The following is a 27,417-nucleotide window of genomic DNA, read 5'->3' as shown; positions in this document are numbered from 1 at the left end:
CCTGATGCCTATTTATGCATTTATCCAGACCTATGTCTGCTCTCTTTTGCTTTTAACGCAAACCGGATTATATTCTGTATTTTTTGTTCTGTTCTGTCACATTTCACAATGTAAATGTACCAACATTTGTGCGGGCACTTTTGCACTGATGACCTACAGAATGTTCCAGTTTGTCCCTGTTGCAAGCAATGCATCTCAGTGCTGCATTTGTAGACAGGCTCCTGGGAGCATAATTGCCAAGCCGAGTGGTATGAAATTGTACGTGAATGGACACTGATAAATTATCCTACTGTAGCAATTTGCAATTCCACTAACCTTCTTTGAGAGCAGCCATTGTCTAAAATCATCTCCAGTACCAATTTCTTTAAAATTATTGATTCTTATTTTTGTTAGAATTTCTTTGATTGCTACTTAGGCCGAGAATACTTACTGGCTGTTTGATTTCTACTACAAACCATCTGATCCTTTCCTGTACTCATTTTCCTATTGGGCTATTTGTCACCCTTTTCTGTAAGTTGAAATTCTTAATATAGCCTCGTCATGGGTTTAGGTTTATCATATTAAATTTTTAATTTTTCTTCCATCGAATCTGTCATTTCTTCTATGGCTTTTGGGTTTTATGTTTTATTTGGCAAATCCTTCTTTGCCTCAGTGTTATAAATGTAACTATTGTTGTATTTTATTGCATGTAGTTAGTATCTGCTAACACCTTGATAGTTTTGCTTTTTTTTTTTTTAATTTTTTTTAAACTTCCTGATGATTGACCTACCTGGGATTTCTCTAGTTAGTGCTAGGGGCAAGAGTTTAACTTGACTTTTTCCCAAATTATTTCATGAATAGGTTCTTCTTTCCCAGTGATTTAAAATGCCACCATAAAAAAACATAATTGCAAATGTGTGTGTGTGTGTGTGTCTGTTCTATTTCCTGTGTTATTATCTACTGGTTTTATACCCAGCTAGTAGAGCCAGGGCTTCCCTGTTAGTGTGCCATTGCGAAATTATCATGGCTCTTCTTTTATATTTCCTCTCCCATATCAAATGCAAAATCAGCTTGTTAACCTCGCATATAAAAATGCTGCTTTTATTTTAATTGAGACTCCTTTGAATTTATAAATAAATGTAGGAAAAGGTTACAGTATGGGGGGAATACTCTGCAGTATTTATTTTTTCCCATCCCATACAGGAATATTTAGGTCTTCATTTGGTTTTTCCGTTTTATCCACATCAGCCTCACCCATTACTTGCTGGGTGGATTGTTGTGTGTTTGAAGAGTGGCTGCTCTGAGTGTAACGTCTGTTACTGCTGCTCTTGTTCACTGTTTCATGAGTTAGGTCCCCGGGATGCTTCCCTCGCGCCCACACACACTTTGGGACACCAACGTAACACCTTGCCCCTTAGCAGGCGTTAAGTGCGTATGGACTGCTGTTCCACCCTGAAGCACACCCTCCTTCCCACCCCCAGGTGGAGGGCTTGAGTGCCTTATGGAGGAGACAGCCTTCACTGTGAGCTCCAGGCAGCTGGTGCTCTGACCAGGCGCATTTTTATGTTCCTACGTCCTCATGATCACTGCATGGTTCTCTCTCCAGGCACTTGCTTCTCTTTCCACTAATCAGCCCTGAGGGCCGCCTGCTACTTCCCCCCTCTGCTTCCCTGTGCCCCTGCCCAGCCTGCCTCTCATTCCTGCCAATACCATACAAAGAACTCTTAACCTAGCACCCCCCCCTCCCAGTGTTGTAGTGTGTATTTCCTGCAAATTGGAACTTTCTCCTATGCAACTACAGTAAAACTACCCAAACCAGGAAGCTTATGTTTTTGCTGTCGTCTAGCCCTCAGACCCCATTCAAGTTCAGGTATTGAGTCACAGCCTTCACGGGTCAGCACCACATGGGTGTGGTTACTTGCACACCTCCAATCATACATTGTATACCATTTTTTGGTTTGTATTTTTATGTGATTTTTTTAAGGTTTTGTTTGTTTGTTAGAGAGAGAGCGCACTCAAGCGGGGGAAAGGGGAAGAGGGAGAGAGAATCTTAAGCAGTGGGGAGCCCTATGTGGGGCTTGATCCCATGACCCTGGGATCATGACCTGAGCCAAAACCAAGAGTCAGATGCTGAACCGATTGAGCCACCCATGTGCCCCAAGACTTTTTTTTTTAAGGTTGTTTTAGGTTCATCGAGGGGAAGGCACAGAGATTTCCCAAATACCCCTTACCCTGACACATGCACAGCTTTCCCCATAATCAACACCCCCCACCAGAGTATATCTGTGTTATAGCCCATGAACGCACAGCTCTAGCTGAGCCCCTGCCTGTGATTCTCAGGACGCACCCACAGCGGCCATGCCTCCCACCAGTGCTACAACAAGAGGCCATTGCCAGGAGACGGGGGTGGGGTGGGGGGCCAGGGGTGGGGAGGGCTGTGAGTTCCAAAAACAAAAGAAGCAACTTGTATATTATTGACCCTTTTAGTGTCAATGGGGCTAAATGGGAATGTACCTTGGTGAGTGGTGAAAAACCATCAGTGGTGAGGTTCAGGACACCCCACTCGAGACCCTCAATCTGCTTCACATGCAACCCATGGCTTTGGGCGAGTCTCTGCACCTCCTCGGAGATCACGGGCACAGGACTTACCTGGGCAATTCTGCAGTGATCCTATGAGCTGCTGTATTACTAAGAAAATGCCCTGTTCGTGAAATGTGTCAGATAAATGGAAGACAGCATACTTACTTACAACTCTTGTTTAAAATTCCCACTTACCTCATAGGTAACTAAAAATAGAGTCAGTACTGTTAACACCTTCTTTTTATATAACCTTTTGCAACAATCTCATTTGATAGAATAAATATTATCCCTGTTTTGTAAATGAGAAAACCAGCACCCACAAATTTCTTCCAAAGACTACGAAGGCCCTTCAAGCTTGGACGTATGATGAGAAGTGTGTCCAAGCTCTTTCCCACCGGGAGCAGGTGGAATCCTGCCCCCGCCGCCCCGGCCCCACAGTCTGTCCTCTGGCACAAGCCAAGTGGGTTGAAGAGTACGTCTGAGTCATCCCCATTTGTGCTCCAAGAATTCTTCATTTTAATGTCTTTGAGCTGGTCTTAAGCATTGATATGACCAGGGGGCATTAGTTCCATGTTTTAGGAATCTACCCACAATGACGCTTTTATGACAGCATGTCCAGGTTACCACGTTAAAGTACACACACCTTCCGCTGCGTGGAGCTTTATAGCAAAGTCATTTCTGAATTGTCTGTTCAGCCACATGGTCTATAAGTCTTTGGAACATAAAATGTTGGATTTTTTGCATCTCTCCTCCTTAGTTTTCTAGTGTTTGTATACAATTAGAGAAATCTATATGTTAATTTAAAAATATTTTTTAGTGTTTATTTATTTTGGAGAGAGAGGGTGCACAAGTGGGGGGAGGAGCAGAGAGAGGGAGACAGAATCCGAAGCAGGCACCAGGCTCTGAGCTGTCAGCACAGAGCCTGACGTGGGGCGAAATCTCCATATTATTAAATAAGGGGCTCAATGGCATATAGCAGTAAGAGCCAACGTTATTATGTTCTTACTGCATGCGGGGCACCACCCGATGGCTTTGCACGTATATACTCCTTCGATTCTCTGACAGCTCTATGAGATGGGTGCTACTTAAATGCCCACTCTACCTCTAGGGAAACTGAGGCACCGAGATGTTAAGTTAGTTGTTCAGGGAGGTGGTAGACCTGGGTTTTGAGCACGCGCACCGTGACCTCAGTGCCCACGCCCAGCTCGGAACCACACCTTGGGTGGCTGGTTAGCCGTGTATGTAGGTGACTGTGGGTTTCTAAACATCTCAGAGGTGTGTGCGGGGCAAATGAGGAATGTCTCAGAGGGTTATCAAGCTGTTCAGCACCTCAGTGTCTCCGCCTTTTTGGTTTTCAGCTTTGGAACAACTACTTTCACCTGGCTGTCGCTTTCCTCACTCAAGAGTCCTTGCAACTGGAGAATTTTTCGAGCGCGAAGAGAGCCAAAATCCTTAACAAGTAAGTCTGCGAGGTCATGGGCAGGAGCCTGCATGATTTCCACGTCGTCTTGGTATGCAAATTGAGATGTAATCATGGTGTAATGAAAGGGTGGTTTCAAATCATGAATCTGGTATTGCCTCTTCTAGCCCATGGATCAGGTCTAAAATTTCAGGGTTCATCCTGGTGAGTTCAGAGTCAGTGCCCACCACCATTAGCACCGCACAGAGTGGGAGTTTCTGGAGATAGCTGCTTTTGCCACGCACTTTGCTGATGTCATTGCACACATGGTTTTCTTTATTGCCCCAATTCTGCAATGCTCCTTCGAAAAAGGAAGCTTCTAATGCAAGCTCTTGGCACAGTTGAGATTGTTGAAGAACTCCTTTGGGGTGAGAGCTTCCCAGTTTCCTTCTTTGCAAGAGGTTCCCCCTCTCGTGCTCCAGGTAGGAGATCCTATGGGCTGAACCAGCCCTTGGATCATCCTAACAGACCTCTCGGGCACCCCACGTTCCTGCCTCAGTTCTTGCCTCCTTCATGGCTACTGGTCCAGGACAAAGAAAAGAGCCCTTGCGTGCTTTCTTTCCAAACTTTGGGTGCCCTGAGGGTCTCGCCTCCCCTCTTTCTGCCTCAATTTCGCCGACCTCTCTCTTTGCTGAGCACCCCTTTCGTAAGGACTTCGGAGAAGAGTTCTCCGATTGCTCCCATGTTTCCACGTCACCCGTTTCTGTGAGTCATTTCGTAATGCCTCTGCTTCACGTTGACTGTTCCAAGGCTTTGCCGACCCTGTGCCACTCCCTGATGTTAGCGATTCCAGAGGGAGTCTCAGACGGTGACAGCTGTTCAGTGCTCCTCATGTCCTGTGAGCATGTATCTCACATGCTGGCCACGTCGAAAGCACATCATCCCTGGAGAGTAAGAATTCTATTAGCAAATATGTACCGAATGCGTACTACATGCCAGTGACTCGCTGAGCACTCCGTGTGCATTTTTCATGTATAATCATTAAAAGCAAAACAAAACCTATTCATTGGGTTCTCTTATCATCCTCACTTCGCAGATGTGGCTTCACAGAAGCCACATGGCCAGTGCCAACCACCTGGTCATTCTGACCCTGGCAGTTCAGAGCCCAGGACGTTTACCTGTGCTGCTCTTAGAACCTTCTATCCTTTCCTTGTGCCATCTACAGAAAGGTCGACTCCCAGCCGGCCATCTTTCCTTCAGGCTTTCTCAGTTGGGTGGCTCCTGTCCGTTGACCGTTGATGTAGACACGTGTTCGGTGTTCAGAAAAGAGGAAGGCCCCAGAAGGTGTAGGCCAAGTGGGTGGCCACTGGGGACTCCTGGGAAGGCCTGTTAGCAGCAGAGTTGGCCTACTCGGAGCCAACGTGGGGTGAGACTGCTAGGCTTGGCCCAGGGACAGACTTCGGGCGGTGCCTTCTGGGGACCAGCTCAATAGGGAAGCTTCCGCTTTGCCCAGTTAACATCATCTCGGGGCTCCTATAAAAGTAGGGCTGGCGACTGGTAGATGCGGCTATCCTGTGGTTTAAATGCTCTCCCGGTGGAACTTTCTATAGTAGCAGCAGAAAAAACTGGCCCGCTCTGAGTACCACACAACTCCTTCACAGCCAGCCCCGGATGCCTGGGGCGCCTTGTCATCCAGTCCTGCAGAAGGAAAGCTGGCCCACAGCAGGTGAATCCACCTGTGTGTGCGGGGCTCACTGCGCAGTGAGGCGGGAATCCAAACCCAGCTCCAGCCGACAGCAGAATCCATTCTTTGCCAAGCGCACAGCATGGCCAACCCTTCAAGATGCCTGCAGGAGAAGAAGGGAATGGAACCCGGAAATCTGGCTTAAAAGAGCTGGCATCTCCTTTGAGGTTTTTAGCGTAAAACAATTAGTTCTGAGCCTTCTCCAGACCAGAATGGGGAGGCTCTGCACTGGGCCCCCTTTTGGGGTGTGAATGTTAACATTCGAAGCTAGAGCAACGTCGATAAATGCATTAACCACACAGGGCCTCGGCTGCCAAAGAAAACCTTTGCTTCTCACACAGCTATGTGCATTTAGAGGCTTCAAAGCCAAGGAAAATTAAACACGGCCAGCTGGTGTCTCCCCTTCCAGAGCCGACAGGGCTTCTGAATTGAGCATTCTTTTTCTCATAACCGTGGCGATAAGAGACTCCGGATTTTCCCTTTGAAATTTTCTCATAGATTCCCCAAGGGAAAAACTCCCAAGCGTTTTAGTAGTTGTCTTTGCAAGACTCTGGCAGGACTGCCTCAGCCCCTGTGCAGCCTGAGGGGCCCTCTCCCAGGGGCCTAAGCTCAGCGTGTGGCCTTCATAGGCCACCAAGGACAGGTGTTCTCTGTGTCTGAGACAAGCGCCCGTGGCCCGTGAGGCCGTGTGGCTCCCGTGTGTGTGGCAGGTTCACCCACGTTTGTTGTATTTTTCATGCCTCTTTCTGTACCTTAAACACTTTATAATCTAGCTGCGGGTTTATTGTTAAGTACCAAAATCTACATAAGACATATTTAAAGGCATCCTACCCAAATGCTTACATTTTCCCAGGACCTAGAACCGTTTTAATCTGCTTAAAATTGTGCTAGTGCCAAGGGATTGAGTACCTGCTCTGCACTCAGGGTCCTGGTGCTGGGGACCCCCAGGGTGCCGCGACAGCCTGGACATTGGCATCTAGGAGCCAACGTGGGGAGCCCAAGGCCTCTGGCAGGAGGGGATCCCAGGCTGCGTGGCAAAGGAGCAGCCAAATTACCAGGTTGGCTGACCAAGCTGTGGGTCAATGAACGGCCAGTCCCCACAAGGGTCCTCAAGTCCCAAAGGGCATGGCCTGATCTTTGAGCAAAGAGATGCTGTGGGTTATCGAAGCAGAGGTGAGTGGCCAGGCCCGGAGGGCTTGGAGGAGAGCGTGAGGCCCAGTGATGTGGGAGCCGACTCCATGGGTCCGAGCACAAGGCTGGGTGCTGACACAGAGCACAGTCCAGTGTGATGAGCAAGGCTGTCTTTTTCTAGAGGGAACCATGGGCTCCGAAGGTGGAGTGATGCCACATCCATTTAATAGCCGCTGGCCGCCTCCACTGGGGTCTGTCTACTGCTCTAGGGTTCCTGAATCCAGCCAAATGCATCTGAGTGAAGGCTTCTCTGTGGAGCCCCCTCCCCCCGCACCTGTACACCCCCACCAACCCTCCTCTCCCTCTGTGCCTTCAGCAGCTCCTTTCTGCCTGGTTCACGGCGTTGTGGCCCAGAACGATAGAAAATCCCGGTGTCCAAAGATCAGCCTGTTCATTCCCACTCGTTAAGCTCTCCATCTTCCCGATGACCGGGGTTGGGGAGATAATTAGGATATTCGTTCCAGAGACGTTCCCCAAAGTGCATGGGGGTAACGTAAAATAATGGGCCATACCACGCAGAGAACTGATTATGTCAAACCCAAATTGACCAGGAGATCTTCCAGGGAATCACAAAATAAATAACCGCTAGGAACCAAAGTGTATCATAAGAAAATTTAACTGACTCAGCCTTCAGACATCCTTGTTGCTAGTGACTGCCCACAGAGGACATGCGAAACCTGACCATCATCTGTCCCTCTCCCAGCCCACCCCCCCCCCCCCACCCCGATCTTCAACATTATTGGGACTCAGGAAATATGAGTCAGATGTAAAAGAGTTTATGTTTGATTAGCAGCCAGCTTGGCCATTTTAGTGCACAGGACACATGTGTCCTGGCATGTGACAACGTGACCTGTGACTACAGACAGGCTCCTGTGTTCAGGACCAGTCTTTGTCCTGGAAGAGAAAGGGGGTTCAGGAATTGGGCATCCGGCATTTCTAAGCATAAGATGCTCACTTAAAAGTTTCAGCCCAAGAGAGTAACATTTGAAGGCCAACCTCAGGCCAGTGCATTTGAACCTGTTATGCAGGTTCCGTGAAGACCCTCTCCCCAGTTGTCTTCCATGCTGCTTCTCGTCTTTATGTACTTATTTCTATTTATTTTTTACGATAGAGATCTGCCCTCCGCCCGTCGCACCCTCATGAGACCATGAAGGTAGTAAGGTTGCTACTTCCTAAAACATTTGTACACATATATTTATATGTGTGTTGATTACTAAAGTAAAACCTATGTCTTACTTCAAAAATATTTTGAAACTTAAACTTTATTTTTTTATATATTTTTTTAAAGTTTATTTATTTTTTTTATTTTTCTCTTTGAGAGAGACAGAGACAGCATGAGTGGGGGAGGGACAGAGGGAGAGAGAGAGAGAGAGAGAGAGAGAGAGAGAGAGAGAGAGAGAGAATCCCAAGCAGGTTCACACCCAGAATGAGACACCCCGTAAACAAATATCTCCACGCGGGGCTCTGAGACGTGCATTTGTTAGGTCAAACTACAGACGTTGCTCTTAGGGAAACTGGAGGGAAATAAAGCTGTGACAAGCCCCATTTTGTAACGTGACCTAATCCCGAAGCTGTGTTTGCACTCCAGATTGTGACAAGAAGTAGTTCAGAAAAAGTATAACTTGTGTCTGTGCTCATTTTGTGAGACTCTGATCATTCAGAATAAATTCGCTGTGAACTGAGTTAGGCAGGAGCCCGGGGAGACAGACGTAACAAACGGTGGCCCTGTGCCGAGTCCCTGTTGGCAGGGGGCACGTGTTCCCCATGCCCGAGTGACACCGTGCTCCGTTGAACGTGGTAGAACTTCTGTGGCACCGGGCACCGTGGCACGTCCGAGCCCTGTGTGTCATGAGCTTTATTCCCTTGGTCGCTGCTGGGGTCCCACCTCCTCTCGCCTCCCTCAGGGATTCAGCATTCAAATGTCCCACTTGGCCCATCACCTCCCTCCAGCGGCCTCCACATCTGTCTCCGTTCCTCAACCTCCGCCCGCTCCTAACACCGATCTGTCTCTTTCATTCGTTCTCAGAACGAATGTCGACCTTCTTCCTCCTTTTTGGCCTCGCTGTTCCTTGTCAGGCTCCTGGTCCTCCGTCGGGCCATTCACTCGGTGGCTGGGCTCCTCGAGCCTTGCTCTCGGGACTTCTTACTCCACTCTCCCTCCTTCAGAAGGCCGTTTTCTCAGCTGTGCATCTCAGCCCTTCCTCGGGCCAGGATGCCAGCTTAATGGTCATCGCACTCATTTCCCGCGGTCATCCGCCCTCATAGTTAACGCACTGGGTGGCTCGAAACGCCTGAAGTTTATTGTCCCACGTCAGGAAGCTAGGAATCCAAATCAGGGGGTGGGCAGACTTGGCTCGTTCTGGAAGCTCAGACGGAGAGCCTGTTCTGTGCCTCTCTTGCATCAGGTGGCTGTCCCTAGTCCCTGGTGCTCCTTGGCCTTGGCTGCATCCTTCCCAACTCTGCCCCTGTCTTCAGGTGGCTTCCTTCCCCGTGTCTCCAAATCTCCTTCCCCTTGTAAGGACACCTGTCCTGGGACCTAACCTCCCTCTGACCTCCGCAGTCGAGTGTGATGTCATCTTAACATGATGACATCTGCAAAGACCCTGTTTCCAAATAAGGTCACGTTCTCAGGTTCTGGGGGCCAGGACCTCTACACGTTCTTATGGGTGACACGGTTCAACCGACAGTCATGCCCAACAGACTTATTTGGAGACCATACTTCATGGAGACCATGAAGGTAGTGAGGTTACCACTTCATACAACATTTGTACACATATATTTATATGTGTGTTGGTTAGTAAAGTAAAACGCATTTCTTATTTCAAAAATATTTTCAAGCTTAAACTTTGTTCTCTCATAATTTTTTTAAACTTTATTTATTGACTTTGAGAGAAGCAGAGACAGCATGAATGGAGGAGGGACAGAGAAGGAGAGGGAGAGAGAGAATCCCAAGCAGGCTCTGCCCTGCCAGCACAGAGCCCGATGCGGGACTTGAACTCATGCAGCCGTGAGATCATGATCTGAGCTGAGAAACCAAGAGTCAGTAAACCCAGGTGCCCCGAAACTTAAACTTTAAAAAACTGTCTGTGGGGGCGCCTGGGTGGCTCAGTCGGTTAAATATCTGACTCTTGGTTTCTCAGCTCAGGTCATGATCTCATGGTTTGTGAATTTGAGCCCCACATTGGGCTTTATGCTGACCATTCAGAGCGTGCTTGGGATTCTGTCACCCTCTCTCTCTGCCCCTCCTCCTCTCTCTCTCTCTCTCTCTCTCTCTTTCTTTCAAAATAAATAAATAAACTTTAAAAAGCTGCCTCTGTGGCCTTTGTTCAGACTGCATCCCCCTTGTTCTCTCTCTCTCTCCTTTTTTTCCCCTTGTTCTCTTAAGGGGAAGGAGCAGACTCCCTGTCCTCCAGCCACTTTTCCTACTTGGTCAATATAATCACCTAGCCTGCTCTGCCACGGGGCATTTGCACCTGCTGACGCCTCTGCTTGGAATGCTCTTCCTTCCCCTCTGACTGGATTACATCTTTCCTTCTTCACATCGGAGGGTAACTGTCTGTGGACTTTGTTCTGCCTATGATATTAATATTCTCATATTAGCTCTGTGCCTGGCCTCTAGCAAGCATTCGGTAATTAATGAATCAATGAGTAATCCTCCCCGAATGAATCAATTTAAATGGCCATTGTAACCATGAGGGGGCTGCTGTATGAGGCCTAGTCTGAGCTTGTAAAGGAAGCACCTAGAGTGGCTCGGGTACTTGCTAGGACATATGAGGGCCTTATCTCTCTCATTCTTAAAAAATCCTAGCAGGTGAACATCATACATCATTATCCCAGGACTGCAGAAGAGGAGACTGAGGGTCAGAGTGGCCAGGTGACTTGCTCAGTGTGCTTCTGTTTGGGCTCAGGTCAGCCTCACCCCCAAGGCTGGACTGTCTGTGGTGGACAGTGGGTTTTCTGTCCCTTGGGGTGAAGACTCCCGAAACCAGAGACTGAGATAAGGCCTCAGAGATCGGACTCCTGCTATTTTAGATCAGAGCAATAGGCCTGGCGGGGGACCCTGTATCTACCTGGGCTGTGGGGGGATTGTCTGCTGGGGGCCCCGCTGGCAGTTTGGAGGTGCTCCCTTTCCTGGGGGTGGGCACGGGCGGCCGGGCTGTGGGGGGCGGTGCCGGGTGACCCCAGCTCCGTGCTGCTGTCCGGCTGGTCCGTTCACCCCCGGGAACCTTTGCTTCCTCGGTGGAAAGAGGGCTGCAGCAGCGTCCCTTTGCTCACCCCGTAGTCTTACTGCCAGAGTCCGATGAAACCAGGGCCCTTGGCGGGACGTGACAGAGCGCCGTGCCTTGCGGTCAGGGACGCCCGCACTTGCGGGCCCTCGCGATGAGTGCTGCGGGCCGAGGCGTGGGGCTTGGGGTCCGAATCTCGGGATCTTTTTCTTCCCTCCTTGCCTGTGACTCAGCCGAGCCCTCTAGCTCCCCCCTCCAGAACTGATTCCGCTCCCTCCCGTGTAGGCTGTTAGAGATGACCTTGGTTCTGACCCACAAGGCCGCCAGCCCCGGTCTGCTCCCAGGTAAGGAGCGTTAGCCCCGACATTCCCGAGGACTGCTGCTTTCTCCTCCTCAGGAGGAAGGTACAAACGCTCCAGGAACCCCCCTTGAGTTCTGGTGACAGCCGTAACCCTACCAGGTGGTTACCCGGAGACGTGTAGAGATTAAGCTGCCTCTGGCGAGGGATGTGCTCCTGGATCTCTGCCGATATCCTGCCCTCAAATTCCGTGAAGGCACATCGTCCTCCACATACAAGACAGGACAGCGTAACTGGGAAATGCAAACGAGGCATCATGACCATCTCACCCTCTGTGGGCACCGTAAGGAGAGGTGATGCGCAGGGAGAGGAGGCAGAAGCGGCAGGGGCTCCCTCTCTGCGTGGGCCCCCTGGCACCCGGGGGTCGGCCTCAGCTCTGGAGAAGTGGCGGGTGACTGTAGGTCACGAGACATCGGGTCACTCCTGAATGGCCCCAGCCGCCTGGCGTTTTGGCCTTTCTTGTTGTGTGAGAGCTATTATCTCGGGAGGAGAGGGAGTCCCCTGGCTGTTAGAAGAGTATTTAAAGCCTGAGTCAGGCAGTGGCAGGCCAGCCGCTGTGACCAGCTCTCACCACCTCTGGGGGCTCTGAACTCGTGCTGGCAGGGGAGGGGGGGTCTCTATGTTCCCGGGGTCCTGCCTGCAATGCCGAGCTCCCGGGGTCCCCAGATGCCTGCTCCCTGAGAGGTGATCATCCACCCGCACAGCGAGATGCTCGCAGCCTCAGGAGGCGGCATCAGCACCGGGCGTGAGTATGGCTTTACGCTCCGCGGTGCTCTTTCCGGGTAAATGCCAGGAGGGTGCCAGCCGGCCCCATTGTCTCCAGGTCTGGGCCGCAGCGGCTGCCGGGGCCCTTCGTCATTTGTGCAGGAGCAAAATGGGGATCGGGAAGCTGGATCTACAAGCCCGGACAGGGTGCACAGCTGATCATACACACCTTGGGCGATTGGGGCTCCAGTTGGACATGGAAGGATGCTCTCTGGTCACCCACGGACTCGGTCCAGTATCTTTGCTGACAGCGGATGGGACGCTCCTCACTGGGGCAGTGGGGACAGGTGCATTCCTTGGCCAAGATCCCCCCTCTCTCACTCACCGAATTCACCCACATCAGCACTCACCCGGTTGTAGGGCTGGGCAGGAAGGTAACTCATCGACATCAGAGGACAAGCTTGTCCTGGTGGGAATGGGCTGACACTCCCAGCTCAGTTCTTGTCTGTACAGTGGGCCGTGGCACCCGGACAAGCGCTGTGCCCCTGGGTCGACTTCTGTGAAGGGGCCTCCAGGGCAGGCTTCCCTGGTTGAGAGTCTGAGCCTGCAGCCCTCTCCGGCCAGAAGTGACAGATGTGTGCTTAGGGCACCGGAGACTTCTGTAAGGGGGCAGCCTACTGCGGTTGATGATTGACCGGGAGGATCTTTGCTGTTGGAGCCACAACCAGGTCATCTGTACGCACAGCTTTCCTTTCCACATCAGCTGATGTGAGGACGAACAGAGCGGCTTGATGACCCAGCTGCTATACTGTCGTACTCTACGATCGTTTTGCAAATGACTATTTTTAATACGATCAGGCTTTTTTTTTCGTTAGGCAATAAAGGAAAAAGTTAAATTGCTCACAAACTAATAACTGTTTATCTTCTGAAGCCTCACGTCCTGTTTTCTCACGAAACACACACCTCTTCTGCTGACCGGGTAGAAGGGAAATTAGCATTTATTTTCCTTGATAAACAAAAGACCGGGTAATATTTGTTGACCTCTTTTGGTGCAAAGCCCTTCCAAAGGGATATTTGGCAGAGGCCTCCCTGCTCTCGTGTCCACTCCAGGGCTTAATTTTAACGTGTGAAAGCTGCTTTGTGAGCAGGGTTGGAGGATGCCCTTTCGTGTCTGCGGTGCCTGGATGCTCTGCACACAAGCTCCCCCTTAGGCCAGGGACCCAGGTCCTCCTCTTGCCATTAGAGATTGAAGAAAGGAAAATGCTGCTATTACTCCCCACCCCCTCACTCATACTCCCATGGGGGTGTTGGGGGGCGGGGGGGGGGAATGTTCCAGAGCCTGAGGTGATAAGAAAGGGAGACTCCCTTGGCTCGATCCTTCCTCCTTCCGTTCCCTTTGGGGGCAAATACGCCACAGCGTCGATACGGTCTTCGTTTGTCTCAGTGATGGGGGACTTTCGTTGTGCTTAAAAATAATCTAAGTCTGGGGGCGCCTGGGTGGCGCAGTCGGTTGAGCGTCCGACTTCAGCCAGGTCACGATCTCGCGGTCCGTGAGTTCGAGCCCCGCGTCAGGCTCTGGGCTGATGGCTCGGAGCCTGGAGCCTGTTTCCGATTCTGTGTCTCCCTCTCTCTCTGCCCCTCCCCCGTTCATGCTCTGTCTCTCTCTGTCCCAAAAATAAATAAAAAACGTTGAAAAAAAAAAAAAATTAAAAAAAAAAAAAAAATAATCTAAGTCTGATTTCCAAATGCTCGAAAGGGTGACTCAGCGTTTTCCCTGTCCTCGGTTCTCAGGTACGGAGACATGAGGAGGCAGATCGGCTTCGAAATCAGAGACATGTGGTACAACCTTGGTGAGTAGCGGGGCTTTCTGGACATCGTGGTGGCGGTCTTGAATGTGTGGTGGTGATGACGTTGGCCCCGGCTGTCTGTCGGGGCTGGGGCATCCGAAACATCCGAATCATTTCTCCTCGGAGAGCGATTGCTACTTTTGCAATAGCTGTTTTCCGTAAACAGGAGATGGGAAGAAAACCTGATGCGGCAGGGAGCAAATAGAAACATCCGTGGAGCTCCCTCTTGACGTCAGGTGAACACGTCTCTGCTTTGAAGCTGCTTCTGGGCGTCACGAACATTCCCTCCGTTCCTCAGGCATCCAACCGTGTAGCTCATCTCCTTGTCACAATGTCACTGCTTTTACTATTCAGTTTAATATATTCTACCATATTCTACCCTCAGGTCAAAAGGGTTTTTTTGCCTACTCAGAACCGGACCTTGTATGTAGGCAGAGCACCACCAGGTGGTGGTAGCATAACACACTTGCACAGTGAAAACACCAGGGGATCCTTGTGTTTAAGATGAGACATTAACGTAGGTGTTTGTCACTACAAATTTCCCTCTTGCTGCTGCTTTTGCTGCACCTCAGACGTCTCGGTGTATTTTGTTGTCACTTTCATTTGTTTCAAGATATCTCCTGACTTCCCGTTTTACTTCTTCTTTGACTCATTGGTTTCTTCAGGAGCAGGCTCTTTAATTTCCACTATTTGTGAGTTTTCTCATTTTTCTTTTGTTACTGACTTCTGATTTCATTCCACGGCAGTTGGAAGAGATACTTGGTCTGGTTTCAGTCTCCTTAAATTTTGTTGTTGCTGTTGTTGTCTTAAAGTTTATTTATGTGTTTATTTTGAGAGATAGAGAGACAGAGCACATGAGTGGAGGAGGGGCAAAGAGAGAGGGAGAGAGAAAGAGAGAGAGAGAGAGAGAGAGAGAGAGAGAGAGAATCCCAAGCTGGCTCCCACTGCCAGCTCAGAGTCCGATGCAGGACTAGAACCCCCAAACCATGAGATTGTGACCTGAGCCAAAGTCAAGAGCCAGAAGCTTAACCCACCGAGCCACCCAGGCACCCCTCCATAAATTTGTTAAGAATTGTTTTATGACCTAAGATGTGGTATATCCTGAGTAACGTTCCATGTGCCCTTCAGCAGAATGTTATTCTGCTGTTCCTCAGTGGAATGTTCTATATGTCTGTTAGGTCTGTTGGATCTACAGTGTTGGCTTCATTGGTAAATATAACTCAGCTGAACACGTCAAGAAACTAGGAAAAGGATGAAGCCCAAGGTCAGCAGAAGGAAGAAAACAATAAAGATGAGAGCAGAAATAAATGAAATAGAGAACAGAAAAACAATCAAAAAATTCAACACAACTAGAGTTGGATTTTTGAAAAGATAAACAAAATTGACCAACCTCTAGCTAGATGAACTAGGAAAAAAGGAGAGAAGACATAAATAAAACGAGAGGTAAGGGGTACCTGGGTGGCTCAGTCGGCTGAGTGTCTGACTTTGGCTCAGGTCATGATCTCACGGTTTGTGGGTTCGAGCCCCGCGTCGGGCTCTGTGCTGACAGCTTGCTCAGAGCCTGGAGCCTCCTTCAGATTCTGTGTCTCCTTCTCTCTCTGCCCCTCCCCCGCTCACACTTTGTCTCACTCTGTTTCTCAAAAAATAAATAAATGTAAAATAAAATAAAATAAAATAAAATAAAATAAAATAAAATGAGAGGTGAAACAAAACCATTACAGTTGATACCACAGAAATAAAAAGGATCAAAAGAGACTACTGTGAGTAATTATATGCCAACAAATTGGACAGCCTAGAAGAAACGATAAATTCCTAGAAACGTACAGCCTACCAAGACTGCATTATGAAGATATAGAAAATCTGAACAGACAGATGTCAGGTAATCTACAATCCAAAACTTCCCACAAAGAAAAGCCCAGGACAAGATAGCTTCACTGGTGAATTCTGTCCTACATGTAAAAAAGAATTAATGCCGATCCTTCTCAGACTCTTCCAAAATATCGAAGAGAAGGGAACGCTTCCAAACTCATCTTACGATACAAGCATTACCTTGATACTGAAGCCAGATAAAGACACTACAGGAAAGCTCTAGGCCACCCTCTCTGATGTGAACGTAGATGTAAAAATCCTGAAGAAAACGCTAGCAAACTAAAGTCAGCGGTGCATTAATAGGATCCTACCCTGTGATCGAATGGGATTTATCCCTGGGATGCAGAGATGGTTCAACATACACAGAGTAACAAAAGTGACAGACTGCATTAACACAGTGAAGTATAAAAGTCGTATGATTTTTCAATAGGTACAGAAAACCCATCTGGGGAAATTTAACACCCTTTTGTGTTAAAAACTCAACACACTAGGTACAGAAGTAACGCATCTTAACTTAACAAAGGTCACTTATGACAAGTCCACAGCTAATATACTCGGGGGCGAACCACTGAAAGTTTTTCCTGTAAGATCTGGAACACAGGGAGATCCACTGTCACCACTCCTATTCAACATAGTGCCGGAAGTCCTAGACAGAGAAATTAGGCAAGAAAAAGTAGTAAAAGCCATCTAGACCACAGGGGAAAAAGTAAAATTATCTGTTTGTAGAAGACCTGATCTTTTATGTAGAAAACTCTAAAGACCACCACAAACACTGTTAGAACTAATAAATTCGGGAAAGTTGCAGATACAAAATCAACATACAAATATCAGTTGAATTTCTATACGCTAACGAGAAAGTATCTGAAAAGGACATTAAGAAAACAATCCCATTTCTAATAGGGTCAAAATGAATAAAATCTTTGAGCAAGGAGGTGAAAGACCTGAACACTGAAAGGTACAAATTATCAATGATAGAAATTCAAGAAAAAAACAAATAAATGTAAAGACGTCTCGTCTTTGTTGATTGGAAGACTTGATATTGTTAAAGTGTCCATATTACTCACAGCAGTCTGTAGGTTCAGTGTTATCTCCATCAAAATCCCAATGGCATTTTTTCAGACATTGAAAAAATAATGCTAGAATTCATATGGAACCACAAACGACCGTATGTAGGCAAAACACTCCTGAGGAAGAACAAGAGTGGAGGCATCATACTTCCTAATTTCAAAATATATTACCCAGCTACAGGAATCAAAACACTGTAGGACTGGCATAAAGGCAGACATACAGACCAATGGACCAGAATAGAGAGCCCAGAAATAAGCCTGCACATGCACAGTCCAGTGAGCGTTGACAAGGGAGCTGAGAATCTGGGGAGAGGATCATCACTTTAATAAACGGTGTTGTAAAAACAGGATATCCACATGCAACAGAATGAAACTGGACCCTTGTCTTACATCATACCCCAAAATCAGCTCGTAATGGACTAATGATTTACTTAGTTATTCTATTTTATTTTTTTTACTGTTTTTATTTACATTTGAGAGAGAGAGACAGAACGTGAGCAGAGGAGGAGCAGAGAGAGAGGGAGACACAAAAACCGAAGCATGCTCCAGACTCTGAGCTATCTGTGCAGAGCCTGACGCGGGGGCACAAACTCATGAACCATGAGATCATGACCTGAGCCAAAGTAGGATGCTTAACCAACTGGGCCACCCAGGTGCCCCTGGATTAAAGATTTAAGCAGAAGACCCCCCCCCCAAACCTCAAAACTCTAGAAGAAACCATAGAAGAAAAGTGTGTTCCAGATCTTACAGGAAGAGCTTTCAGTCGTTCGCCCCCGACTATACTAGCTGCGGACTTGTCATATGTGTCCTTTATTATGTTAAGGTGTGTTACTTCTATATCTAGTGTGTTGAGTTTTTAACACAAAAGGGTGTTAAATTTCATCAGATGCTTTTTCTGTATCTCCTGAAAAATCATATGACTTTTATACTTGATTCTGTTAATACGGTATATCACTTTTGTTAATCTGTGCATGTTGAACCATCCTTCATATTGTACTTGGCAATGATTTCTTGGAAATGACAACAAAAGCAAAAATGGACAAGTAGGATGACATCAAAGTAAAAAGTCGGCACAGTAAAGGAGACAATCAGCAAAATGAGAGACAGCCTGTGGAATGGGAGAAAATTTCCAAACCATATACCTGCTAAGGAATTCATTCCCAAAACGGATAAAGAACTCCTACAACTCAATAGCGAAACACACCCAATTAAAAAATGGCCAAAGGGCTTGAGTCGACATCTCCCCAAGGAAGAAATACAAATGGCCAATAGGTTTGTGAAAAGATGTGCAACATCACTCATCATCAGGGAAATGCAAATCAAAACCGCAGCGAGCTGTCCCCTCACACCTGTCGGCTGTTATGATTATTATGTTACAGCCACAATAGGATGGCTACTGTGAAAAAAAAATAAAAGGTGACAGGTGTCCGCCAGGATGTACGGAAGTTTGAACGCTTGCACGGGGTTGGTGGGAACGTAAAACGAACTACGGAAGACAGCATGGAGGTTTCTCAAAAATTCAAAATCGAGCTACCATGTGATTCAGCAATCTCCCCTGCTGGGCATACATCCAAATAAACTGAAATCAACCTCGATGAGGTATCTGTTTTCCCATGTTCACTGCAGCGTTATTTACAACGGCCAAGATACGGAAACAACCCAAGTGTCCACTGATGGTTGGATGGATAAAGAAAATGTGGTACGTCTATACAATGGAGTATTATTCAGCTTCATTTACGAGGGAAAAAAAAACAAGGAAATCTTGCCATATGCAACAACATGAATGGGCCTGGAGGACATCACCCTAAAGGCGAATGTGTCCTCTGTGAGCCCAGCCTGTCTCCGAGTGGAGATGAATGTCTTCCTGGCACCTGGTCCCCACTCTCAGCTTGCTTTGTGCCAAGGTGTCTGGGCATCTTGCTTTGGCCTCACGGATGGTCCTGTGCGAGATTTCAGTGGCATTTCCTGCCTGAGCGCCCGGGGCCCTGCTTATTCCACTCAACTTGTCACATGGAGCCTGTGGTGGCTACAGGGGACCTCCTCATCTCCCCTCTCCCCAGTGACTCTGTTCTCTCCGGGGAGGCAGGGTCTTTCCACTTTTCTCTCTAGTTGCCCCATGACACCTGGGTTTCCTTTGTTCCCCCAGGGCTGGGGCAACTTAGGTAGATTCCCGCTCTCCATGTCATGGCTGGAGAGCTTGGCTAGAAAGATACCCTGACGTGTCCGTATTCCACGGGAAGAACGAAACGGGGTCATAAAAACTGAACACGGTTTTCCGTGAAGGTGGGGAACTGGACCCCATCGCCGTCCTGTGGACCCTTCGAGCAGACAGGGGTGGGGGGTTGAGGGCCACGCCTGTAATCCGGCTTTGCGGTCAGCAAGTTCTCAGCAGCTCGTTTCCAACGGGAGCCAGATTTCCTCACCAGAGGCTTCGACTCCTGATTCTTCTTGAGTTCCCGGATGTCAGCAAACATGGGTGCGGGAAGGCTCTGTCACATCTCGAGGGGAAGTTCAAATTTCCAAATACCCTTTGTCCATCTGTTTGCGTGAAGGATGGAGTCTTTTTCAAATGGGTCTTTACACAGAAAAATAAATGCAGAAAGCCTTGGCGTAAATATACTAGAAGGTACTGTATTGTGTAACGCTAATAACATCGAAATTAAGAAGTACGGTGTAACATGAAGCGTCACCTGGGTTCTCAGGAGTAAAACTCCAGCGCAGAAGCTCCCAGGTGGTGATGAAGAACTGGCTGGAACGGCCGCGTCCGTTCGCGCTCTCAGTGGACACGCATCACGCACCTGCATGCAGTTGGGGTCTCAGGAGCTTGAGGAGACGTGTCAATGCCAGTGACTTTCCTGTAGCGGCTCAAATGCCCAGAATGTGAGTTCTGGCTCCAGGCTGTCCAAGAGCTGCCCACATCTCCCAACACAGAGCCGGCCGGGTGCCACCCTGCCCCTGCTCTAACTTCCATCCCCCCGGAGGAGAGAGTAGGAGCCCTGGCTCTGAGGGAAGGAATCCCTATCGGAGTTTCCTTCCTCCCTTGCCTCGGCCTGGCTATGTGGCCTCAGTCACAGGACCCAGTCTCTCTGGGCTTCCATCGGTTTTCCAGGCTGTAAGATGGACAGGTTGGACTGAGGTTTTCAAGAGCTCTCCAGCCCTGATGCTCCGTAATTCTTCACATACGTATGCGGATCTCAGTAATGAAATGCCAAGGCTTCTGGAACAGGGAGGAGGGCCATTCGTGATTCATTTTAATTGATCACGCTCGGACAGATGCGTTTGTCACTTGCCCCGATTGGCCAGACAAGCGCAGGACCCACGCCAGGAAGGGGCCGAGTGCAGCCCCATTAGAGAGAGTCCAGAACAGGGCAGAAAAGGATGTTCAGAGAGACGGCATGGAGGGAGCTGCTCTCTGCTAGACCTGAGGGGAGCCAAGGCTCTTGGAGGTGCCAGCACCCCCTGGGCAGGTTCTGTGAGCTCCACCTGCCGCCCCTCTGCCTGAGAGCCTCCCAGGCCGCCTCTCGCACGCCGGCCCTTCCTAGGAGAGTGGCCACGCCTTCTTGTGACTTGTTCGCCATCATCTCTCAGGTGCAAACTATGAGCTGTGTGTTTTCCCCCCCACGGGAGAGTTTTAGGTATCGTTTCAAATGGCAGGCCTGCTTCGTCCTGAAATGGCTTTGATGGTTTCTGCACTATTGCAGATAACCAGAGGCATCCACCCTGGCAGATATTCTGAATGATGGTTAACACATTAAAATGCTTTTTTCTCGCTTGACAAATAGTTGCTGCCCCAACTCAGCCCACCCTGGCCCCTTCGTGCTCCCCCAGGACCCCCCTCTTCGGTGTGCCCTCCCCACACTGAAGGGTCACTGGCTAGCATGGAAGGGGCTCCAAACCTCAGCTCAAACCATGGCTGACCTGACTGATGGGCGCTCCTGCCTTTCCAGCTCTTTCATTCTACAAAAATTATGTTCCTGGTCACCTATGTAGTCAGTCCATAGATCGACCGCCATTTGAAAGTGGCTCCATTTCATTTTGTCCCCTTCCACGATTGCTGTGAAGGAAGGTAGGATAGGCCCAGGGTAATACGAGCTTCTTTGTGACGCCGACTCCAGGCCCTGGGGAAGGCTCGACCTTCAGAGGATGCACCTTTAGGTGTAAATCAGATCTTTAAAACTGTTTGGGAGCGGTTGATTCCCTTGACATTATGTGTCATTATGCTCCAAATAGGCTGAGTCAAGCTGGAGGTCTTTGATTTGCAAGGTAGTAAACGATGCACTGCAAAAGCAAATGTCCCATTTCATCTGGGCAGTTGCTGATTTGAATGCGGTGATTAATGTAAAAGATCTGTGTTTGGCAGCTTTTCAGCCACGAATATTGAACATTGACTCTGGCTTGAGAAGCGGCCAAGAGGTCAAATGTAAACCGTGACCTTGGTCAATGAGCGGTGGGAATCTGGTAACAGCAAGAAATAACCACCCACCAACATGATGGGGTTCCTCGCTTATAAAATAATTATTTTTTGGAAGTCAAAAAATAAGTAATAAAAGTGTCAGCAGCCCAAAGGGTCTGCCCCAAGCAGCCCCCCAAGACAGCTAAGAATGTCTCCATGGGGTCACCTCAGGCGGCCTGGATCTTGCCTGCTGCGAATCTCAGGTGTTAGAGCCTGCCATGAGCATCCCTGCCAAGGCCAGCACTCTGGGAGTTTATGACAGCACATCTCAGTTCCCCAAGATGTACACAACCTATTTTCTATGCAGCTTTTTTTTTCTTTTTTTTAATAGGCTCAGGTTTGGGAACATATTGGCAGGTCGATCTAGCCCACTCTGGAAGAAAATAAAAATAGAAGTCAGATATATTTATCATTCTACAGTCAGTCACCTATTCCTCGGTCAGGGTTGAGCCCGTCAAAAGCTCACACATCACAGCAGTAAAATCGTTGAATCGCTGAAGCAGTAATTAATAAAGTTTTATTGTGCACACACCAAAGAGACAGTTTGTGGACAAGGCCCCCTCAAACTAATACATGGAAGGAGGCTCAGAGGTATATCATGACAAAGAAGCTTATATAGTGGGACACCTGGATGGCCCATTCAGTTAAGCATCCGGCTCTTTATCTAGGCTCAGGTCACGATCTCGCGGTTTGTGAGATCCAGCCCGGAGTCAGGCTCTATGTTTAGAGCAAGGAGCCTGTTTGGGATTCTCTCCCTCCATCTAGCTCTCTGCCCTTCCCCCATTTGCTCACTCAGGTGCTCTCTGTCAAAATAAATAAACTTAAAAAAAAATTTTTAGAAGCTCATTTGGTGAGAAAACAATGACAATTTACTGGTTATAATATTGGTGATTGGTTATTGTTTTAGAATTCTCTTCATTGGTTAGTGGTTACCTCATATCAACCTTGGAAAATGTGTGTGTGTGTGTGTGTGTGTGTGTGTTTGTGTTGGTTTTGCCTATGATTTTCAGAGGCCTAAGCAAGAAGTGACCCCGGTCAGGTGAGCCTTGCCCACTAAGCTAAAGGAAGCTTTGCTTGTATGACAAAACCGATTTTCTCTGCTCGGGGAATGTTCGAGGCCGGTCTCCATTTGTTTTCGATTTTAACAAGCCGAATGCTCCACACGACTGACTGTTTCTTCTCTGAGTCTTTCCTATAATACAAGCGGTACGTGGAGACCGGGGTCTCGGATCTCCCCTCCAAGCAGAGCTTCAGACAAGGATCTGTTCTGCCGGGTTGAATGAAAGCGCAGACTCGCGCTGCCCCAGGGGACAGAGCAGCATGTTTTTCCCCCTCCCAAGCCTGTCACATTTTGAGTCGGAAAGGAGAAATCAAAAGCACACTCTGTCCAAAAAAAAGGAGGCAGGGGGCGGGAAGGGGGGGATGTGCTTATTTACTGAGCTGTTCAGTTATTTATCAAAGTGCGCTCCCGGAAGCAGGGGCCAGAGCGCCTGATCTCACCGTGGCCCGCACCCCCCCCCCACTTCCGTTTTGTTTATTACCCGCGGCAGGCGGGCCAGCGCGGTGCAGAGGGTCCTGCCGGAGCCAGCGTGCTCACACCGAGATCCGTGTCAGCCGGTTTGGTCCGGAATAGCTTTCGTTCAGGGGGTCCCTTTGTGGATGATTCTGGGGACTGGACACATGATGTGCTTTCATCCAAACACATACAGTGAGGCCTCATCAGTTTCTGGATGATGGTGGAAATTTTTGCCCCGTCTACCTTTGTGTCTATGGAGATTTTCCTGGGGTTAGAATGGGGTTGATGACCCGGAATTCTGGACCCTCATGGTTGCAAAGAGGTTGTCCAAACACCCAGGGGGAGACTGTTGCCAGGTGAGGACTTGGATCCCCGGAGAGAGCACAGCCCAGTGTCCAGAGGGGACGGAGAGGCTCCACGTTTTGTAACTCGAAGAAAGACTCTCGGTGGGTTTTAAAAAATTTGGGAGTCGTAGCTAGGAGATTGGCAAGGTGACCCGAGGTAAAGTATTCCCATTGTGACCTGATAATTAGCTTGTTCTTTCTTTGTCTCAAAAGGGGAGGGGGGGAAGCACATCCTCTTTTTCTTGAAGTCTACACCACCGCAAGAGTCACCTTGATCCTCATTGATTCCAAACCTGAGTTCATCATTAAATTTGAGCAAGCGATGCTCCAGGGGAAATCCATAATGCAAATGCAAAAAAAAAAAAAAAAAAATGGAAAAGAAAACAGGACTAAAAGAATGGGAAGAAGAATACTGGAGGACACCCAGGTCTTGCCCACCTTGAGGACCATTTGTTTTTGCAGAGGTTAAATCCTGGGGCTATCCTGCGTGATTGGGAAGGTCGATAATCAAAGATCAGAAAACCATCGTTCCTGTCACTTATTTTTCCAATCTGTGCATCAACCACCACCTGTTCCCACCCTATACTTTCCTCCCAGCTGAGAGCAGTAAGGGCTGGCAGTGACAGACAGCGCTCTCTGTGACACTCAAATTGTGTTGATGAACGACTTCGTGTCACTATCATCTGTTTTCTGAAACACTGGCTCTGACATTTTTTCAGCATAAGACAAGAAAAGTGTCACCTGAGAGACTGAACATAATAGCATTTTTAAGAGAATGCTTTGCCACAGTTACATGCCTTGCAGGGACTTTAAGCATTTTGGGGAAAGGATAAGAATCACATTATTAGCACCTTTAGTCCAAATATTACCTGTAAGATTTTCATTATATTCAGTTCCTTATTGAAGGTTACATTTTGCATGTGTCACTTAATATAAGTTTCAGAAATATATTAAGTTAGGCTTTATTGTGACGGTTATGTACTTTGTGAAGTGTGGTTACTTATAATAGCCAAATTTGTTTAATGTTCTCTTTGCAGAAATCTGTATTAGCTGAGTAATAAAACCAACTAAATTCTTTAGAGGATCCATTCTGTTTTCTGATTATGTAGAAATATGAGTAAGAGTGATTAACTCTGGGTAAATTGCTAGTGTTAATAACAAGTTGTCACAAATGAGATTACCAGGTATTCTGTCTCCCAGCCCTGCTGTAGCTAATGCATACTGTTAGCTGCTCGTGTCCTTGATCAATGTGATATAATTGTCTATTTGTGAAATGACATTTATCTTACATAACAGATAAGTCATGACTACAGGCCTTCTATTGGATGGATACTTTAATAGCTTCCCTTACAACATCTAGAATACAGTCCACTTCCGGGGCACCTGGGTGGCTCAATCGGTTAAGCATCCAGCTTTGACTCAGGTCATGATCTCCCGGTTTGTGAGTTCGAGCCCCGCGTCGGGCTCTGTGCTGACAGCTCAGAGCCCGGAGCCTGCTTCGGATTCTGGGTCTCCTCCTCTCTCTGCCCCTCCCCTGCTCATGCTCTGTCTCTCAATAATAAATAAATGTTAAAAAAATTAAAAAAAAAAAAAAAAGGAATACAGTCCACTTCTTATACTGAAGGCTGGACGCACTCAAAATACCTGCAGATGAGAAATGGACACACATTCCCAATATCCTAGCATTCAGGATCACATTAAGCTGTGTGGTTTTGTTTGGTCCTTTGAAGCGCATTGTAAAATCCTTTTTTTAAAAGACATGTTCTGAGTAACGCATTTCTGTGTTTAAGGTCAACACAAGATAAAGTTCATTCCAGAAATGGTCGGCCCGATACTAGAAATGACACTAATTCCTGAGACAGAACTGCGCAAAGCCACCATACCCATTTTCTTTGATATGATGCAGTGCGAGTTCCATTCGACCCGCAGCTTCCAGATGGTAAGGACATAGTGGGTGTGCGGTAAGTGGCTTGGGGAGAAGACCAACAAGCCTGGAAACCTTGAAAAAGACTTAGAAATGGCCCTGGAGTTAAAGATGTTGCGAGATTTTCCTTATTGAAGAAGCCTATCGCCCTTTGCCTGCATCTTTAGGGAGAAGTATTGTCAATTACTGGCTTTTCCTTATTTTGATCTGGATTTACTTACACATGAAACCCTGGATAAAAGTCTCTTGCCACCGCCCCTCCCCCTTGGTATGTACCCTCAGGATGTTTAACCAGATGTTATCCTCTCAGACTGCCTGCTTCTTGCCAACTTATGTTATTTTCAGGTCAAAAATCTCTGCTTTTTTTTTTTTTTTTTCTTTTACATGTGTCTTGATCTTTCACCTGTGCAGTGAAACTGGTAAGAATTCCTCTAAAAAAAAAAAAACCCGGGTAGAGTGCTCAACAACATACTGAATCCATAGGAAAGACAAAATCTGCATATTTATGTGGGAGGATTAACAAAGTCTCCTTCCCTGGATTCCACGAAAATAAGGATGGTGTTTACATTTCCCGCCAGTGGGTACACGCTCGCCCGCACGAACATACAGCGGCTCTCTCCCCCGTGTGTTGCTGGGCTGGCTGGGAAGCTCTGCAGGAGGCAAGAGAAGAACCCCCGTGATAGTGGTTCCTCCATACTTGGTTTAAATATTCTAGTGATTCGAGTAAGTAAGTACCCACTTGACATAGATTTTTGCAGAATTTGAAGAAAAATCCCTGTATTGGAAAAAGACTACATCTGAGCAGCGTAACTGTAATGGATCTGATATTTAAAGAGTAGATTTTTCCTTCCTCCCCTTTATACTTGCTACCTTATAGATTTTGAATAGTTTTACCTTTTCACTGGTCAGTCTTTGCTATTACGGCATGAGGGTGGTAGCCGTGATGAATAATTTTGCTAGTTTCTAGAGCAAAGAACAGATACAAAGCTAAAAGAAACCCCGCTCTGTACCTACAGTTGAGTGTGAACACTGATGTCAGGTACCCGTGCTTTCTGGCATAGCCTGGTGCTACCTGGACCTCCCACAACTCACCGAACGTCTTTAATCTTTGGTTCCGAGCTGTAATATTGGTACAGAATGGAATCTGCTCCTAAGGGATGTTGTGAGAAGTGAATAAAATAAACCTGTGAAGGCCACCTGCCCACCCGCCTCCCTTCCTTCCCTTCCCTTTCCTTTTGATTCCTTCCTCCCTCCGTTTCCTTCCTTCCTTCTTTCTTTCCTCCCTCCCTTTCCTTCCTTCCTTCCTTCCTTCCTTCCTTCCTTCCTTCCTTCACCCCCTTCCTTCCTTCCTTCCTTCCCCCTCCCCTTCCTTCCTTCTTCCCTTCCTTCCTTCTTCCCTTCCTTCCTTCCTCCCTCTGTTTCTCCCTTCCACCTTTCTTTCTTTCTTTCTTTCTTTCTTTCTTTCTTTCTTTCTTTCTTTTCTCTCTCTCTCTCTCTCTCTCTCTCTCTCTCTGTCTCTCTCTTTTCTTTCTTTCCATAGCAGAAGAGGGCTTCCTTATGTTGACTTATTTATAAAATTAAAGAGATTGTTTTAAAAGAACAGCTGTTTTTTTTTTCCCTCTGGTTCAAGATCAGTTGTTGCACACATATAATGTAACATGGTAAACGTTGTCCAAATGTTTTTGGTTTTGTTTGCCAATCTATCAGACACCTCTTTCTTGATGACAGCGCAGTAACCATGATTCTTGTGATGGCATAAGGTTTCATAAAATGGAATGGATAATCTTCTCTTTTGTAACTTTTTTTAAGGTTTATTTATTTATTTTGAGAGAGAGAGAGAGAAAGACAGTGAGTAGAGGAAAGGCAGAGAGAGAGAATCCCAAGCAGGCTCCACACCAGCCAGCAGAGCCCTACGTGAGGCTTGGACTCATGAACCGTGAGATCATGACCTGAGCCGAAACCAAGAGTCGGACGCTTAACCACACGCCCTTGGCTAATCTCTTATCCATCACCTTTAGCTGGACGTTTGGGTTGTTTGCAGATTCTCACTACCATGAGTCAGTGCGCAGTGAACATATTCGTGCATACTGCTTGACTTTCTTTTGAAAGTTTTCCTGGTATACGTTCTCAAAAACGGAATTGCCGATTCAAAATATTTTCGTAGGTTTTGACATTGCCAATGTTTTCTGATGCTGTTGCCGTACGATCTGACCCA

At 47.7% G+C, this 27,417-nt stretch overlaps 1 protein-coding gene across 2 annotated transcripts in view; it reads left to right on the top strand.

Moving 5' to 3' along the window:
• DOCK1 (dedicator of cytokinesis 1) overlaps positions 1 to 27,417 on the top strand; it is a 525,518-nt gene that overhangs the window by 420,273 nt on the left and 77,828 nt on the right. For both annotated transcript variants that reach the window (XM_078434961.2, XM_078434960.2), the window contains exons 31-33: positions 3,918 to 4,018; positions 13,974 to 14,032; positions 25,069 to 25,217. In XM_078434961.2, coding sequence (XP_078291087.2) covers positions 3,918 to 4,018; positions 13,974 to 14,032; positions 25,069 to 25,217 — 309 coding nt within the window. The remainder of the gene's footprint in view (positions 1 to 3,917; positions 4,019 to 13,973; positions 14,033 to 25,068; positions 25,218 to 27,417) is intronic.

Source organism: Panthera onca, chromosome D2 (assembly GCF_046562875.1).
Source record: "Panthera onca isolate mPanOnc1 chromosome D2, mPanOnc1 haplotype 2, whole genome shotgun sequence".
In the NCBI taxonomy this organism is placed as follows: Eukaryota; Metazoa; Chordata; class Mammalia; order Carnivora; family Felidae; genus Panthera; species Panthera onca.
The sequence above is the reverse complement of the archived record's forward strand: the minus strand, read 5'-3'. Positions and strand labels throughout refer to the sequence as shown.